Raw genomic sequence first — 19,747 nt, forward strand, 5'->3', positions numbered from 1 at the left:
GCACAGGCCACGTTACTTTTGACAGTAAAGCGGCCAATTGAATTCCGGTTACAATCTGGTGCTCTACTAGATTATATTAGGATGCGTTTTAAAGAACCTCGATACAGACTTCTGTGGATAAGTTTAAGGGCTAGATTTACTAATCTGCGGGTTTGAAAAAGTGGGGATGTTGCCTATAGCAACCAATCAGATTCTAGCTGTCACTTTGTAGAAGGTGCTAAATAAATGGAAGCTAGAATCTGATTGGTTGCTATAGGCAACATCCCCACTTTTTTCAAACCCGCAGCTTAGTAAATCTAGCCCTATGTCTTTCTGAACTCTGGTGAACATTCTTCAATTTTAGCATAATATGAATAAAATAATTTCCGAGACCTTCAATGCACTTGACTTATTAGAAAATACAATTAAACGTTCAGCAAAAAATTGTTATAAAGTACATTTTTTTAACTAAATACAATTAGCAAAATGAAATTAGGCTTTTAGTAGTTTTAAACGCTTAATGAAAGTCGACAAGACATCTGCTTATCTGTTCTTTGCTCATAATCAGTTAAGCATTTTGCAGAAGTTGATTTCACCAAGGTTCTGTCGTTTCCTGTTCTTCATAAGCGACTTTTCCATTGGACAGTGGGGTTCTGTTCTTGTACTGCAATCAAACAAGTGCACAAATAATACATCTCACCTATGTAATATAGAGTACAATCACAGAGCAATATAATGGCAGATGAGAAAACTGGCACTGGAAAAAGGTAGTGTAATTGTTTGGAACCGGATGTTTCCTTTCATTTTGTAAACTGTGTGACAGGCACACCAAACAAATGCTGCTGACACAGTTTTACAGAACTACTTTGCTGTAGTTTATTCAGGGATGTCAGGGTGGTACAGACAGCAACTTTTACAGTAATCACACAAACAAAAGTATTTACAATTCCATGCAACCCTGCTAGCTATCTAGACACTCTGTCCCCTCACTAGTCACCAGCCACTGGTCGGCGTCGATCACCCCGCCCACAACACAGATCCAGCTATTTATGCTTCCTCCTCAGCACTAACTAGCTGAACCCTTAATTAATTACTTACACCCATTTGCTCCACTTGTGAGCAAACTACCCTTCCTGCCACAACTGAAAATCTGACTGTTTGCTATGGGTAAGAGTGTGTGCACTAATTTTTATAAAGTTCTCCCATTGTTCGTTGTTTTTTGGTAGAGCTGCCACACTTCATTTCAACAGAAATGACACTCCCATAAAAAACAAACATTTTAGTACACAAAATAATAATTTAGTGCATGCCTATTCCACTGGGAGCCCTCCTTGGAACATTTGTAGCATCAAGCATCCCAATTAGGCCTCATACCCAGTGGCACATGGGTAAGCATTGCTGCCTCACAGCACTGGAGTCATGAGTTCAATTCCAACCATGGCCATATCTTCTGAGTGCATGCATGTATTTTCTCCCTGTGGGTTTCCTCCGGGTGCTACTGGTAGGTTAATTTGCTGCTGTCTACAATGTACCCTCGCGTGTGTAGGGAATATAGACTGTAAGCTCCAATGGGGCAGGGACTGATGTGAATGACTAGAGCTCATTGTTTCTAATGTACTCAAACCTCCTTATGTTTTTATTAATGTTTGCATTTTTCAAGGCAAATCTGCTTTATTGCAGTTCTTAACCACATACTCAGATTTAGTAGCAGCTCTCTATGTGATAAATAAGAGGGGTTTGCTTAATATCCCTTAATTCATATACTGTTAATAATCACAAATCAGCCTATTGTATATTCCATGCAAAAAGTGCATTTTACATATTTGCAATATGTAATTGCAATATTGCAACCCTATCAATGTTAAATCTCTGATCCTGCTGTATATTCTAATGTCATTAAGGGCTAGAATTACTAAGCTGCGGGTTTGAAAAAGTGGGGATGTTGCCTATAGCAACCAATCAGGTTCTAGCTGTTATTTTATAGAAGGTACTAAATAAATGAAAGCTAGAATCTGATTGGTTGCTATAGGCAACTTCCCCACTTTTTCAAACCCGCAGCTTAGTAAATCTAGCCCTAAGTCTTTTCCACAGTTAACACTATAATGAGATACATTGTAACATTCTTTTAAATGCTTGTTGCCTGTTAATTGTTGCTCTTACACCCCTCAGTCTATACTGATTGATTAATTCAGTGTCTGCTGTTTGTTCACTTCTAGTTTCTCATTTGAAATCATTCACTATACTCTATACGGATTGTTTCTCTTACTCCTCCTTATCGGTTATTTCCCTTACACCCCTCAATCCATACTAATTAGTCCACTTTTTGCTATTTATTCACTGCTAATTTATATTCCTTTATCTGGCTTCCATTCTTTTATATTGCATTTCAATAATTATTACAATGGGTTGTCTGCCGCTAACATACATCCCCGATTCACTAATCTCGCAAGTCCCCTCAGTATAATACCTGCATAAAAGAAAAATAGTTTTGGCAACTTGGCGCAATTCCCATACACATATGTAGTTGCTTCAAACTGCTGACCAGCAGAAATGTATTGCATGCTTCTCATGTGTTTTAGGATATCAATACAGAAATGGTGATATCTTCTCAGGCATAAACACAGGTCTTTATTAAACCGAATAAATTACCAAACTCACAGCACTAATTCACCTACAGTATAAACAGGTAAGAGCTCACACAATACATTATATATAAAAAAAATCATCTTTGCGAAAATATACTTTTTAATTTTGATACATAATTTCATAAAACAAACAGCAATAAATGAAAAAATAATATTAAATTACACTGGTATCGATCTTAAATCTTTCACAAATAAATAAGGAGAAACAATCAAGTATTCCATAAGTATTTATGCTGGGATAAGTGTGCTTACATATACCTAATATCTTTGTGTCAGAAAATCAGTGAGCATAAATCGCTTTTCAAACATAGTCTGTGAGTTCTTCGAATATTGAGTATAAGTGGACTCACAGACTGTGTTTAATGTGAATTATGCATAATGGGCCTCTGCAGAATCCTTTTTAAGAACATACAACTACTGCTGGTTGACTAAGGCTGGGTACACACTAGAGAATTTTCCGACCAATGTGTTATCTACAACGATCGTACCAATGGCTGAAAAAAACAAAAACCCCCGATCAGCAAGCCGATTCATCTGTACACACTATACATGTTTTACAAGATTTACCCTCAGATCAGTGCTCTGTAAACTGTATGGAGATCCTGATTGTGAGAGCATACACACTGCAGGATTCCAAGGACCTTGTTCCATAGCTTAACAAGATTTATAGTTCTGCTGAACAGTCAAATCAAACGATGATCTGTGCTTTGGAATGGTCATCGGTGGAGAGTACACACTGATGCAATATCGGACCGGACAGTCGTTTCTCATTGGACTCACCCAATACTTGTCTGAAAACACTGCAGTGTGTACACAGGCTTAGCACATTGAAGATTCCAGTCCACACCCGGCATAATGAAATCTTCCATAATTGTCACCTCATATTTGATTGATATCTTGGTGATTACATCTATTTAGCCATCCGATCCCTCACCTGGTGCTTGAGGTCTATACGTTGTCTTATTAAAAAAATCTCTCAATGACTTCTAGAGTTACACAAATACTCTTTCTCTACTCTGTCTTTTCTAACCAGAGTATAACCGGGAATGTCCCAGTCATAGCGTTTGTTGTACCATGACTCAGAAATAGATATAATATCTAAACTACCTCTTGACATGATTGAAACGATTATTTCCCAAACAGAGCATTTCTACACATTGGGACGGAAGTAGAGTGGCGGAAAAATGGGAGTAAATTGGAGAAAACAAACGTACTTGAGCCAAGTCATCATTATCAGCCGGTACTTACACCAGCATTCTAACAAGGGCAAAACATTCACCTCCCAACAGGAGTTTCTACAGGTCTACATGAGCTGCATGTGAACACTCTACTCAGCCAACATTAGAACATCCCTCCCCTCCCCCATCCCACCTTTCCAGGCGCAGTGGGGTGGTAATTAGAATAACTGATTTATGTTTAGTGAAAAAAATTTGCTTTAAGTTAACAATGCCAAACAATTGTCAAACTGTATTAAATGTGGCTTGAATGTCCCAACACCCGAGCTACCAGAAGAACACTGATCAACCTCTGTATTATCTCCTCCGGCCTCGTTGTGTTTCTTTTCTCTCTTTGCCTGTGTTCCCCCAATAATGGAACCGTTACAATTTCTGCAATTTTGAACTATAGTGAAATTTTAATATACTTTTTATAACTGCACGGTGGCTTAGTGGTTAGCAGTTCTGCCTCACAGCACTGGGGTCACGAGTTCGATTCGACCATGGCCTTATCTGTGTGGAGTTTGTATGTTATCCCTGTGTTTGTGTGGGTTTCCTCCGGGTGCTCCGGTTTCCTCCCACACTTCAAAAACATACCAGTAGGTTAATTGGCTGCTATTAAATTGCCCTTAGTCTCTCTTGGTCTGTGTGTGTGTGTGTATGTTAGGGATATTTAGATTGTAAGCTCCAATGGGGCAGGGACTGATGTGAATGAGTTCTCTGTGCAGTGCTGCGTAATTAGTGGCGCTATATAAATAGCTGATGATGATGATAACTGGATACTGGATGGCCATCTAAAGGTGGTTTAACTTAATTGATTTGCTGGTTCTGTATTACAGAGCCTGCAGAGACCTGGGTAAAGCGGCTGCACGTAGCAGGGGAAACCCTGCATTAAAACCTTTCACAAGAGCCTTTACTTAGCACATACTAATCTAACATCACTGACATGGAGGCAGGAAGTGATAACATCTCTCTGTACATCCCATTCGAGAAGCAGATCAACAGACACGAAGACAGAAAAACAGCCAGACTTCATAACTTTCATTTCTTATGTACTTGGTACTAGCTCCCAGGTTTTCATTTGTTGGTGAGAAGCTGCAGCCTTTATCTGTCTTTCTGCTTGGTCAGACTTTAATGCCCTCTCTGTATAAGCTGGTTTCTCCATGACATTTTGAATACTGCTTTAATAAGACTGAGTGGTTGGAATTGTAACTAACCTCTCTGGTCACGTAATCTGTGTTGACCATAGTAAATTCAATCTCAAAAAACAATATTCTTGCCTCAGTTCACTCTCATCACATCAAACAATATTGGCACATTCGTGGCTTTGTGCCAGTTCTGTAAATACCAGAGTGATTTGACGCACTAAATAATATGTCTTCACTCCTTTTAACTTTACATATATAATTTTTTAAAAACTGGAGACAGTCCTGATCGTCATATGGCTTGAGTTGTATTGTACCTACTTCCACTATTGAAATTCCATCTGTCGTCACCACAGACATATAATGCACTGGAACATAGTTCCTGAACATTCTAGTTGTCCAGTCTAATGACTTGAAGATCCACGACCAATGGACATAACTTGTTAATTTTAAATTTTGTCCCTGTTTCACATATGTGGCAAAAATGTGTCTTCAGTGGTATTTGTGCCTTTATCTTAATGATCTATGACCAATATTCTCTCGTTATTTTTTCTTTCTCCTGATATTTTTTAGACTTAGATAACTGCATATTACCTCTCTTTCAGAAAAGTTTTATATTACTTTTGAGTAATAATCTTTTGCAAAACAACCACCTGTTTTTCCCACAGAAAAATATTACTTTTGAAGCACTGCATGTGGTCAGTATGTAATAAATCATTATTTTACCTTTGTTTCTTCTATAGAAGTGCACGGAGTACTTTCCCAGTACTCAACTCAACCACATTACAAAACTCCTGCACACACCATACAATGCTTCTGGGAAACCTCGTATTGTCAGATACAACTTCCACTTCTTCTATTCGTTCCTCTAGTGTTCTTCATTTGCTCAGCCAGTGATCCAGACTGCTGCATATATTGTGGCATTTTCTTTCTTTCTCCATTTGAAATTATTTATTTCTCACTTGAGTTTACTTTTTTGTCTAGAGGGCGCCCCCTATTGGCCTGTGCAACATTTTGGCAGGTGTCTTTTGCAGTATTTTGATTACTCCCATAACTAGTTTGTGCTGTATTCAGCGTTTGTACTATTACACTCATGGCATCCTGATTAATTTGTTCAGGTATTTTTGTAATATAGCTTGCTGTGCTGTAATATGTGGTGGAACGTCTTCTCTTACTGCCTGAACACTTTATTTTGCAGTAGAAAAATCTTGTTGGGTATATATTTGCATCTCGCTTCTCAATATGACTCAGTATGGTAGCTTCTGCTTTTAGTACCATTATGACTGTAATAATTTGTTCCTTAAAGTATACAGCTACATTAATTGTTCTTTACTGTGTACTTGTGCACAATCTCTCAGCTGTCTGTACAATGTGAAGAGCTGACTTTTTCAATCACATAACTGAATTTTCTGTACTCTGGAACTATAACCATTGTGGATAAGTTTCCAGCACAGTGGAAATTCTACTGCATTGTTGGTGGACACTGAATAACTAGACCTTCCTTACTCTACTCAGATTTTATGTTCTGTTCTAAGTTACAACATCACTAACTGGGAGGCGGGACATGACAACATCCATCTACACATCATGTTTTAGACACTAGAGGAAAAACAACAAGCATTTAACACAGTGTGATTAGGTCAAGAACTGTCCTCACTTGATAAAAAAAGTGACACGATACAGGTTCAAAATTCTCCCACTCCTGTGAATATCAACATAAGTAGCTCTCACATCAGCAGCAGAGCCAACAAGCCTAATAGTGCTTAGAAAGCACTATTCACCATTAAAATCCACCAAAAGAAAAGCTTAAAATTACAATTCCAAAACAATTCTGATGCCCTATAAACCCATGTACTTTCTGAAACTACATGCTGCAGACAATCAAAAAAGATATTTCAAGATTTTCAAACTGAAAAAAAAGATACAAAATAAGGAATAAAAAAAAATTACAAAACACTGTTTAAAACCTCATTTAAATCATCTGCACTATATCAAACAGCAAGACTGCTGAGTGCATAGACACCATATATGTCTACATTTACATACATGTGCTCAAACGGAGGATGGCGCAGGAAGGCCTTTGTCTCAAAACCAGATTCCACTGATTGGGGAGGGCGTCGCTGGGAAGAAAGTGGAATCATCTAGGCTGGTTACACACTGAAGCATTTTCGTCCAATAATTGGGCAAATCAGCCGACATACGGTCGCAAGTCGGGTTAGTGTGTATAGTGGGCTAAAGTCGTGCCAATGTGCTGATTGTCGACTCATTTGGTTGGTCGTACTGTTTAACATTTTCCGACCAATCCACCCAACGATCATGTAGTCCATATAATTTTCCAATAGATCCATGACCAAGTGCTGATAGTTCCTCGAGCTGTGACTCCTTTGGGGGCGTGTGTATGTTAATTTCTGATGCCTGTACCAGTTCCACGTGTTGTGGTGACCGCACGTCACTCATTTTGTAATTAGGTGCTTCTAGCGGTAAAGCAATAACAGGTGTCTATTACATTAATGCGTACAGCATATATCTGCCAGTTTAATTATAAACCTTTGTCAGTGTAGTCTTATAACAAACAAAGTTTTATTTATATGTCTATTGCTTATGTCTGCCTCCTTAATTATAGCTATGTGTCACTTTATTGTACACTCAATACACATTCATAAAAAGGTTAAATACGTGTATTACATTTGTCTGCCATAATTAAATACATTTTTGTATATAACACACGTTATTTATGAGGTTTGGGGTGGTTACTATTGAACATGCTCTGCCCATTATTTAAATTTTGTGGCGATATCGTTTCATAGTCATTTAAGTGTGCACAAATTTCTAATCTTTGCTCACGACAATATGGTGGTGAAAAGTCATTTCCCGGAGGGTCGCTCTTTCGTTAATCGTCTAACACGTGACTAATGTGTACGCATTAATCATCTGAGTGTTTGGAACTTCGGTCGAAGGGAAAGTCATTATTGATAACACGTCGGTTGGAAAATTCTTCATTGTGTATCTATCCTTATTGGCGGTGCTTTGTGTCCTCACTTAGATAACCTGTTAGTCTTGGGCATGGGCACGGTGGCATTGAAAGGTTGTGTGGGCATTCTACTCAAATACATTAGTTTATGCAGGTGGGTTTGCTGCATAGCCCCCCAGACTTGTTAATAGAAAAAGCGGTCGCTCTAAAAATCCCTCACTTCGAACTATTAGCAAGATTGTTTCCCAAATCCAATATAGCTTGGAAATAGAAACTTTAGGCTTACCCTACTCCACTGGCGCTTCTCCAGTTATACACGGGTACATATTGCACTAGTATGTGACAGACGGAGAAGGGTTGTCTAGTATCCAGACAAACAACTTCTTAGATTGTTTACCCTAATCAAACCATAGCACACAACACAAATATAACACAATAGCGAACAACTAAAATTCAAAATTATATCTAAAACAATTATGAAGGAACAAAATGTATCTGTATTACTACAATAATGTGTCCGTCCCTCCTATGTACCACCCCCTTCTATGTTCTACTACACCCCACCCTCGCTTCTGGCTTGCTGCATCCCTAAATTTTGGAAAAGATTCAATAAAAACCATTGAGGTTAAAAAACAAAACAAAAAGAAGGGTGTGCTCTGGTTCATGTAGGAATGTGGATGTTGGCTCTGCGGCTCTGGCGACGGTGTAAGTAAAGGGTGAGGATCCAGGAGTGATATCACTATTCTATGGGAATCCCTGTCAGAGAGCACAGACTCCGATCCTGCATGTACTTGAAAATGAGATGTCAATGTGTTTCTTCTTGGTAAAATACTGCATAATCAGGGGCAGATCTAGGCTTTTCTTTAAGGGGGGGGCGGTTTATTGATTAGCCCCGACTGCTCCCCCTCTCCAGTCCCCCCTTCATCACACTGCTGCTCCCTCATCACACAATTCTTTGCTTACCTATCTATGGTCTTTGGTTCTGTGTTATACTCTGCCAGCAGCTCCTCTCAGCGCAGCTCCTCGCTGACAGCGTCGCAACGTGATGATGTCACGCCCCACAGCCAGTGAGGAAAAAGGCTCAGGGGGCGACGACTGTCCCAACGCACTGGAGGGGGCAGTGTGCTAGAGAAGACGATCGCCTCAATCATCTCCCCCTGGATCTACCCCTATTTATAACAGAATATGTACGTACATAAATAAACAAACAAATGTACCTATTTTTTCTTCCTTATGTAGTTTCTGTAAGTGATGAGTAAGGTTGATTTCTGCAGCTGGATGCAAATACTCCGGAGTATCCTGTGACAACAATACAAGCAATATTAAATACTTGTTATTTATGGAAGGGAAAAAAAAAAAATCAACAATGCAAAAGTTGTGGTACAGAAAAATATATTCACTTTGTAGGACGTCTGCATGACACAAATAAAATGATGTTGTCTGGTTAATAGTTTGTGGAACACATTACATATTTCTTTTGCTATTGGGTTTTCATATAGCAGATGATCTATCCTATGGGCCCCCTAGTGGCTATCCTGTGCTGGTACACAGCACTAAAGCTGGCCCACATTCATCCACATTTTTTGTTCCTGAATTCACATTTGCACTTCTGTACAATCATGCCAATGCTTACCCAGGGACCAGCTACCTTTCTACACGTGGCCGCGGATCGCCCTTATAAGTTCCTGCCCACCCTTCCCAGCTTACTTCATGTCAGGCGTGGGTATGGTTTCACGCGTACAGGCAGCAATGTCATAAAAAATTTATCATTTCATCGATAGGGGAATATTGTTAAAGAAAGGTGTGACACAGATACTACATACTGTTGTTGTTGATGCTAAGATTAGAAGATCATTTTCCATCATGGATTCAATCAACATTGTCAGGGGCAAACGCAGGATTTGTAGAGGGGGGTTTCCACACCACGCCGCCAGTGGGCATGACCAGCATGCATGGGGGCGTGGCTATAATTTTAGACAGTGCTTGGCTGCTCTCCAACTCTTCCTATCCCCATAATATACATGGGCAATGCTGCGTGCACTACTGTTAGGTGCACGCAGCTCTCCCTTTTCAAGCAGAGCTGTGTGAAGTGGGAGCAGGGTCCAGCCACCTCAATTATACAGTGCCCCAGACTTGGAGGGGGGTTTCCAGGCACTAGGAACCCCCTCCCCTTCTATTTGTCTATGATTGTCCCACCTATGGTGTAACCTTATATTTAGTCCCTAAACGTATAGCCTTACATTTATCCACATTGAACCTCATCCGTCATGTTGCAGCCCAATCCCCAAATTATCTAGTATTAATTATGCTTCTGCATAGGAAACTATGAGGATTTTTAATAAGAGATATAAAAGACAACAATCCTACAAACAGCATTGTAATATTCCAGTACCTCTACAAGGAAATACCATTGTTTTTATTGCTCTAGCGTTTGCAGCAATTTGTTTTTATCAAAGTGCAAAAACGTAAATTATCTCAAAACCATTGTGTGTGTGTGATCTGAATGTGCTGTGTTGATTCAGAGATGTTGTGAATTTCTGTTATTACACTGGATTGTTATATCCACCTGAGTACAGATTGACCTTTCAACCATCTTTCATATGTTGTCCCAAGAACAAAATGAATACAGTTGCCTCTTTTTTTCTAGAGGTTTTCTGAATTGCTGCTCTACAGTCTAAGGCTGGGTACACACTTCAAGTTCGTCAGCTGATTATAGGGCCAATCACACGATAACCAACCGTTTGGACCATATCGGCTAAGTGTGTTAGCGACAACGATGAATGATTATCGTTCCAAAGCACATCGTATCGTTTCATTTGATTTTTACACTGGACTAAAAATCTTATTCAACGATGGAACAATGTCAGGCACATTCTGCAGTGTGTATGCACTCACAACCGGTAGTGTAGATCTCTATGGAGTGTGCAGAGTCACAATCCTTTCAGCAGATGGTTATGACAGATGAGGAGCACAGATATGAAGGTGAATCGTGTAAAACGTGTATAGTGTATGCACATGAATCAGTATGCTGATAGGGACTTTTTTTGTTCAGTTGTTGGTAAAATCGTTAACTATATTGCATCGGGAGAAATTTTTGTGGTGTGTACCCAGACTAACTATAACAAGTTGCTGATATGTGGCCATTTACCTTGTATACAATCTTAACAAGTTCCATGGCTGTCAGCCATTTGCCCGAATTCTCTTGCAAAGCTTGAAGAATTTGCTGCTCCCGAGCCTGTCTGTGAGAAATATACTCCTGAATTTTGGCTCTTGCACCTTGAACAACTGGGCCATGACCTGAAGGTTAAAGGTGAAAACATAAATAAGTGGTTTATTAAAATATAATATTAACATATTAACAATAATAATATTTATTAAACTTGGAACATAATAAAGGACCAAAAAAATATAATATAATACAGAAAGTACCCACTTATTTAATTTAAGAAAATGTTACTACTCCCCCTCCCATAGGGGAGGACCCTCAGTTATCCCATATCTTATTTTGCAAAAATCACAACATGTAGCTATCCCAGTGGATTGAAAGGCAGCACCTAATGTGATGGACAAGTTTGGTAGCGGAATCCCACCTGCTGTTAGTTGCCGGGGCTGAGTGTTAGGATTCCCGGCCTTGGGCCACTAATGTAAGTAAGGCAGCCCTCATGTAATTATTATATTTTCAGGTGATCGTGACATCTAACCAGCTTTTGAAAACATTAATTTTCTACCTTGACATATGTATAGCATCTGTTTCAAATTTGTACTTGAATTTAAAGTCTATTAATAAATAAATAAATAAAATAAATCGGAGTCTATCGTTCTCCACAAATTATTGCTGACCACACACATTTCGATATCCCCAGAGACATTGGGAAACTAGGTACATATCACTGTATGTGTGCCCTTTAAAGATGCACAATGCCTGAAAATGATCCAATCACACATAACAGTATCATTTCCAAGCACTCCCCATAAATCCAGCTGGATTACGTGTGAATCATGTGCTGACAGCACTAACACACTGATGTGACAATTACAATCAGATCGGAATTAATCAGTCAGGGCAAAAAAACCAGTTTGACAATGATTCACTAGGCTTGTATGAGAGCTCATCAGCCTTGAGGTAGCCGGGGGACTAAAAGATCAATTAATTTTGCTTTATTACCAAATGGTTGTATGCATCCAGTTAGGCGGCCTTGAAATTTATGGCCACAACCCTGCACCTCCCATTAGGACATAGGGGGTTCCATACTCGTACTCTTTTCGCGGGTGCATTGACATCATCACACAGTACACTCACTATACAGAAGAGAGAGAATCTAAAGTCTCTACCTCTGACTGACAGCCTGGGGAGACTGTGTGCACCAATCACGTAAGAGGGGAGCAGCACAGGAAATTGAGTTCTTTTTACTTTTATTGGGAAGAGAAATTACAGGTTGTGAGGGAGAGTGGCACAATTATCTGCACTGAGGGAGAGGGAGGGTGGGGATGACTTGCATTGGGGAAGAGGGGAAGGTAATGGAGGGAAATATATTGCATGAGGGGAAGAGAAAGGGGTTGACATTAATTGTATTCAAGGTGAGGGAATTTTGTGACTCAGTCCCAGTTTCCCACACAGCAAGACAATTTGGAAGCCGGGCAGCACAAAGGACGAGATGCACGCAGTAAACAAAGAATGTAGGGGCTTGGAGGCGGACTGTCACTTGTTAAGAGCTATACACACCCACTCCAGACTGGCCACACCCCTCCCAGGCTGATCACAACCTCCCAGTCGGCGTGCTACCATTTCTCTTGGTGTAATGTGCATAAGAGTACCACTTCTTTCGACGCAATACACCCATGTCACAGTATACTACACCAACCTGGGTAAATTTTGTCAGCCTTAAAATCCAGCAGCTTTTGCAAAGACTTCATGTAGTCATACAGCTCCTCAAACACAGCTGTCCCTTCTCCAAGAATACAGTCCCCAGAGAAGATGGCATTTTCTTCCAGTAAAAGTAAAGCCATGTGATCATCTGTATGTCCAGGTGTATACAGAACTCTAAAAATAAAACAAAGACTAGTTAAGTATCTCCTGATTTTTCTGAGATAAGATAGTTACACTGATACCCTTTATTGGCTGAGCAGAATTAGATTGCACGCTCATATTCAAACAGGATGTATTTTCTTGCATTGTATGTCTTTAAGCCGTACCATGTATGCTGGACATGGACAGTAATGATACACATAGGACAAAGGTTGACGCAAGTTAATGATTGAGATATTCTACAGCAAAGAAAGCCAAGCAGTATCAACCATGTATAATATAAATGTACTAAGATAGCTACTAAAGGCCGATACTTTAGCCTTGGCCACCAACATGGACACGCACATAATGACCTAATTCAGAGTGATTTAGGTGAAATTGATTGTTTGTAACTTCACACACAGCACAATTCCAATCTGGGACCACATCAGCCCAAAAAGTCCTTCCTATTAAGATTCTAAGCATGGACAGTAGTAGTGACTGTTCCTAGAATGACAGATTTTAAACTACATGCATCAATCTAAATATTTTAGAGACTATACACAACATGAGTTTGGAGGGCTGTTTGCTATGGCTTACAATACATTTGTACAATTAGCACTGTATTTCAAAAAAAATATTAAGCCTTACAGTTTACATCCCACACAATCAAAATCACAAATGACAGATTTAAAAGAACAATTACATTTATTTCTATTTTTTTTTTGTTAGCCATCATTACGAACTTCCCCAACACTGTAAATGAGGAGATGTATTATCTGTACACACACTGGAACAAAGCAGGTGCTGTGTGTAATGAGGGACAGCAGGGTCCTACATCAGGTCACTTAATTAAAACACACTTGCATAGAGGGTGCAATTTTAAGAGACTAAACACTAAAATTGAAAACTGATAAAGAAAAAAAAATTGTAAATAAGTCATTTGATCTCCAGCAAAAAGGAAGAGTGCACTGATAGAGGATATATTTTCTAGTATATTTAATTCACATGAACTATGCATAACATCCAACACCACTGCTGCCTAATCTCAGGATTCCACTGCCTGATAGGAAGTGATAATACACAATCATAGTAAGAAGTTTATGCCCAAAGTTTTAGAATTATTATTTTTTTTTTACAATTTAGTAATATTTAGAATATTTTAACTCAAAAAAGGTTCAAGTAGGGACAAACAGGGGCTGAGCAGCATTTTAGAAATAAATCTTACTAAGAACTAAGCACTACCAACTTAGGTATATCTAATTACAATGGAGTTATAGTCAGTTTGTGAATGAAGGTTCAGGTCTTTCCCGGTAGATTGTATACAGGACTCTCGGCCAGTGGCTTTATACATCAGAAGCAGTGGGCCTTTTTGTAACAGCTGTACAATGAATACTTACAGTGCTAGATCACAGTGCTGTAGGTCTACACCATTCTACATTACATACACTAAACCATGTTCTGTGACATAAATGGTGACTAGGCTTCTACCTGTGGTGTCCGTGCACTTACTGCAGAGTTGCTCCTTCAGTTGTTATCATATCTCCATCTTTAAGATACTTGTACTTTTGCTCGCCTGTTCCGATGACCTCTTCTTTGTGGGGGTTGCGAGGAAGTTTACTAACACGGAGGTCTGACCCTTTGGCAAGAGAAGTGATCAATTATTATTTAAAAAAAATTAAGGTATTTGCACACAGATGTACTTTGATGGCCCATTGTTAGTATTCAATATGCAAAAGACATATACAAACAAATGGATACAAAAGTCTTTCATCAGGAGTTATCCTATGAGCTTTTCTGCAGTAATACCTACACTCATCCCCTGTAAGTACACTTTATGTATAGGCAACATACAGAAGGGGAGCACTGAGGATATGACATTATTAACATTATAAGGCCACAGCACTCTTATATGTGTGCATTGTATGACCAGCACAGTTACCTGTGACCAAGTCCACGCATGTGCAGTCAGTGTAACATATCACACAGTGTTCTGGCAATATTGAGGGTGGGAATGTGCCCTACCTAATATCAGCAGTGAGCAGGATATTATAATGTGAGGTTGGCCACAGACTGGTATGATGAGAATCCATTTAACAAATAATGAGACAAGGAGATTAATTGAATCCTTACTTTATACATAAAGTATGCTGTTCTGGTGCTTAGTCGCTGCAGTGCTGAGCTCTTTCATGATGGTAAGTGTGCTGCATACGTTCAGAAAGAAAAATGTCCCAAAAAAATTATGGTTATTGCTCTGATTGTCTAATTTCTTTGAAACAAAATATGTCTAAAGGCAAACAATGCAGCTACATGCATGGATAAATGGACAGTTCACTAATATGTCTATATTAGTTTCACTTTAGTTAATCTAACAACCAGTAAAGAAACGATAGCCTACCATTCACAACATCCCTGCATATATCCACTATACCACCAGAATGGTCATGGTGCCAGTGAGTCACAATCACTTCCTGGATGGCAGTGCTGGATTCACTAAGAGCTTGCTTCAGGCAGCTGAGGTATTCTGGGACTGCAGGTTCTCCAGTGTCTATAAGTATCCTCCTAAATGGATAAATAGAACTTTAAACTAGATCCACATTGTATTAAATCACTCTTTGATTACAATACATTTAAAACATTAAACACACCAATGGAATTACAAATATGTTGAACAGATTTTATTGTGTTTGGTGACGTAATGCAACAACTTTAGTGGCAACCATAAAAGCTATATATAGACACGATAGTTGGAATTATTAAATAACACATTTTGTTGAGTAGTTGTAAATGATATTATATTTCAGCTGCAGACATGAATAGGAAACAGCAACTGGCAAATAAATGGACATGTCGCACACAAAATTGCACACAGATGCAGAGTATATGAATACATTATAACTTTGGTGATGTAGAATTTTCCATCTACCCAAAACTGAATGTTAAGTGAAAGAGGGATGTAATATAATGTAAGAGGCCTGTGTTCTGCAAATGAGGCAATGATCTGTGGAGACAGAGGGTGGATAGAGTGACATTCAGTAAAGTGCTGTATAGTTGGAGATACATTATTGCAGGAGATGTTCACTGGATAACACGAGTGTTGAACTGCAATGGAAGGTCAGACCCCCTTATTGATGTCTCTACTTGTTTTTAAGACAGACAGTGGCACTCCACCTGTTGTGGCACTACAAGTCTCAGCAGTCCCTCCCTGACACAGGCGGTCAGTGTGCAGTTCCAGGACAGGAGAATGAAGAGGGGGGTTACACACCGCTGCCCTGGTGTCATAACAACAATAGCTGGTGATATTACAGACTCCATAAACCCCAACCATCTGCTTAGTTATCACAGGCTCACTATCACCCCATGCACTATCACTGTAGTCCGCTAGGGGCGCAGCACAACATGGCCTTGTACAGACGATCTGTGTTTACCTCTGGCCGGTGCCCACCAGGTATGTGTTGGTGCCCTGCAGTGTCATGGCCCCGGGGTTACAGCCCAGTACGCGGATCACCCGGGAGGACAACTGCTCTATACGGGGCAAAAATGACAGCGCCATGGTAGTCCGGTTCAGTGGGCAGCCTGGAGTATGGACCAATCACCGCTCACAGCGTCATAGTGGGCGTGGCCAACAGGGAATGTCACTGCTGTTAACACTGTCACTGCCTGCAAACCTGCTGGTCAGCGGTGTCTGTATTATCTATCAGCTGTGCACTGCCTGGAAATACTATTACATTGTATAAACACACTTATATTGTTATGATGAGTAATACATGGAGCTTTCATTATAGAGGTGTCACAACGTCTATTGCTCTTCATTACAATAGTGAGAACGATTCAGGGAGATTTCAATTCCCTGCGTACATTAATCGCTTCTCAACCATTACGTTAAGATCTGGGGGTAAATGTATCAAGCTGCGAGTTTGAAAAGTAGAGATGTTGCCTATAGCAACCAGATTCAAGTTGTCATTATTTAGTACATTCTACAAAATAATAGCTAGAATCTGATTGATTGCTATAGGCAACATCTCCACTTTTCAAACTCGCAGCTTGATACATTTAGCCCCAGGTGTAGATTCCCATGTACATAGTAGGGGCTTAAAGATGCCCCCTATAGGCGATGGGACATCACCTGGTCCATAGGCCAAAGGGCTAGTGGTGTATGGAGCCCAAGGTGCTGATGTGCCCTGGTTTAAAGGGAGCCAGGGGTGTCTAAAAATTCACTGGTGATGGGGAACCTGCTCCACCCTCACTGTGAACAGAGTACTTTACGAGCACTAAGCACTTTTAATCTTCTTTCATCACTTTTTATTTCTTGGTCCTGGCCTTTTGACTGGTACAGAAAAGTTGACATTGTTTTAAATACATATACTTTAATATGGAGTTGTACCCCCTTTTGCTGAGATAACAGCTTCCACTCTTTTGAGGTTGAGGTCAGGGCTCAGTGCGGGCCAATCAAGTTCTTCCACACCGAACTTATCAAACCATGTCTTTGTAGTCCTTGCTTTATGCACTGTGGCATAGTAATGTTGGAATAGAAAATTGCCTTCCCCAAATTGCTGCCACAAAGTTGGAAGAATAGCATTGTCCAAAATGACTTGGTATGCTGAAGCATTAAGATTGCCCTTCACTGGAGATAAGGGGCCTAGCTCAAACCCTGAAAAACAGCCCAATAACATTATCCCTCCTCCACCAAACTTCTCAGTTGATATAATGCAGTCAGGCAGGTAACGTTCTCCCAACACCTGCCAAACCCAGACTTGCCCATCTGACTGCCAAACATAGAGGGTGATTCGTCACTCCACAGAAAATGTTTCCACTGCTCCACAGTCCAGTGTTGGTGTGATTTACGCCACTCCATCCGACCCTTGGTATTGGTCTTGGTGATGTGATGCTTGCATGCAACTGCTCGGCCATGGAAACCAGGACAAATCTTAACAACATTATGGGACCCCGGGCAAAGCAGTGCACCGGGGCCCCTATATATATATATATATATATATATATATATATATATATATATATATATATATATATATATATATGTATAGAGATACAGATATAGATATAGATATATAGAGATAGAGATAGATAGATGTACTTGCTCAGTGACCCTTGAAGGTTTTTTTTGCAGGTTTTTTCTTTTGCAGGATTATTTATTCTAATTAGGAGCCCTGCCTATGGGGCCCCCTTGCCCGTTGGGCCCCCGGGCACCTGCCCATCGTTCCCAATGGAAAAGATGGCCCTGATGGAAACCCATTCCATTAAGCTCCCGCCGCACAGTTTTTGTGCTTACATTAATGCTGGTAGAAGTTCGTAACACTTCAGCTATGGAATCAGTAGAGTGTTGGCGACTTTTTCGCACCATGCGCCTTAGCAGTCGTTGACCCCTCTCTGTGATTTTACGTGGTCTTCCTCTTCATGGCTGAGTTGCTGTTATTCAAAAATGCTTCCACTTTCTAATAATATCATTTACAGCTGACTGTGGAATATCCAGCAGGGATGAAATTTCACGAAGTCTTATTACAGAGGTGGCATCCTATCACAGTACCACGCTTGAAGTCCCTGAGCTCTTCAGAATGACTCATTTAGTATCACAAATGTTTGCAAACAGAGACTTTGGGCTAGATTTACTAAACTGCGGGTTTGAAAAAGTGGGGATGTTGCCTATAGCAACCAATCAGATTGTAGCTGTTATTTATTTAGTACATTCTGCAAAATGACAGCTAGAACCTGATTGGTTGCTATAGGCAACATCTCCACTTTTTCAAACCCGCACTTTAGTAAATATACCCCTTTATGGTTAGGTGATTGATGTTATACATCTCTGGCAACGGGTCTGATTGAAACACCTCAATTCAATAATTAACAAGTGTAGCAAAATACATTTGTCCATATAGTGTAAATTCCCCCAGACAGATAGCACTGAGCAATCTTATGTTCTCCCACATAAGCATAAACATAGAACTCTGTTCCTCACCACTTATATTATTCTATTCACAGATAGAACAGAACTTAATTCCCTGCTGCACCCTCAGACATCATCATATTCCCAAAGATAATTCACCTGACATCCCCCCAGCAAGCTCCAGCAGTCGTGCAACTACAAGCCCCAGCATATAAGGGGCGGTGGATCTTGTAATTGCAAAACAACTGGAGGGCGACAGTTTGAATAATACTGGTCTGCTTAATCCGAGTGCAAACTGCTTCCTAATCAAGGGGCTGTGGTGGATTGGGTGCACGCAGCTCCCCCTTCACTAATAGAGCAGCATACCCCTTGAAAAGTAATAGGGAACTCTTCCTTAAAATTGGGACTGTACCACCAGCATTGGACATTTAATAATTATGCATCCTTTCCCCCAATGAGCCTTAACATTAAATTAATACAGTGCACATTTAATAATTGTATCTCCTTTCCCTAAATAAGCCTCAAAATTAACTGAATATAATTTACATTAATTAAGCAGATTTTCTTAACCCCAACCAGCCCTGACATTAAATTAATTGCAACCCCATTTTATAAGTAGGCCTCCTTCCCACCCATCGAGTCCCAATAACAAATTAATAGCATCTGCATTTAATAAATTGTCCTACTTCCCCCAATAAGCCCCAACATTCAGTTAGTAGCCCCCACATTTAATAAAGACCCCCTATTTCATTAACAGGCCCTACAATATATTAATAGCCTCACTAACCCCACATTACATTAATAGACCCCACAATCAATAACGAGCCACCACATATGTGGGGCTCAGAGCATGTGGTGGATTGTGGGGGCTCGGTGGGAGGATAGT

General features: G+C 40.0%; 1 protein-coding gene across 1 annotated transcript; it reads right to left on the bottom strand.

Annotated features, from left to right (window-relative positions):
- Positions 1 to 373: 373 nt before the first annotated feature.
- Positions 374 to 16,561, bottom strand: LACTB2 (lactamase beta 2). Its single transcript, XM_075213633.1, has 7 exons — positions 16,388 to 16,561; positions 15,358 to 15,521; positions 14,472 to 14,598; positions 12,817 to 12,995; positions 11,103 to 11,251; positions 9,172 to 9,253; positions 374 to 643 (listed from the first exon to the last, which is right to left on the bottom strand). The coding sequence occupies exons 1-7, from the start codon at positions 16,510 to 16,512 to the stop codon at positions 600 to 602; spliced, it is 870 nt and encodes a 289-aa protein (XP_075069734.1). The 5' UTR covers positions 16,513 to 16,561; the 3' UTR covers positions 374 to 599.
- Between the last annotated feature and the right edge of the window lie 3,186 nt (positions 16,562 to 19,747).

This window comes from Mixophyes fleayi, chromosome 5 (genome assembly GCF_038048845.1).
Source record: "Mixophyes fleayi isolate aMixFle1 chromosome 5, aMixFle1.hap1, whole genome shotgun sequence".
Classification (NCBI taxonomy): domain Eukaryota; kingdom Metazoa; phylum Chordata; class Amphibia; order Anura; family Limnodynastidae; genus Mixophyes; species Mixophyes fleayi.

What these genes read in the sequence shown, in the direction of transcription:
- LACTB2 (XM_075213633.1), bottom strand. Translation starts at nt 16,512, where the DNA reads ATGGCGCTGTCATTTTTGCCCCGTATAGAGCAGTTGTCCTCCCGGGTG. An exon ending in GGCTGACAAAATTTACCCAG is followed by an intron (nt 11,252 to 12,816) that starts GTTGGTGTAGTA and finishes TTTAACCTTCAG; the next exon opens with GTCATGGCCCAGTTGTTCAA. An exon ending in ACATAAGGAAGAAAAAATAG is followed by an intron (nt 644 to 9,171) that starts GTACATTTGTTT and finishes GTTTGATTGCAG; the next exon opens with TACAAGAACAGAACCCCACT.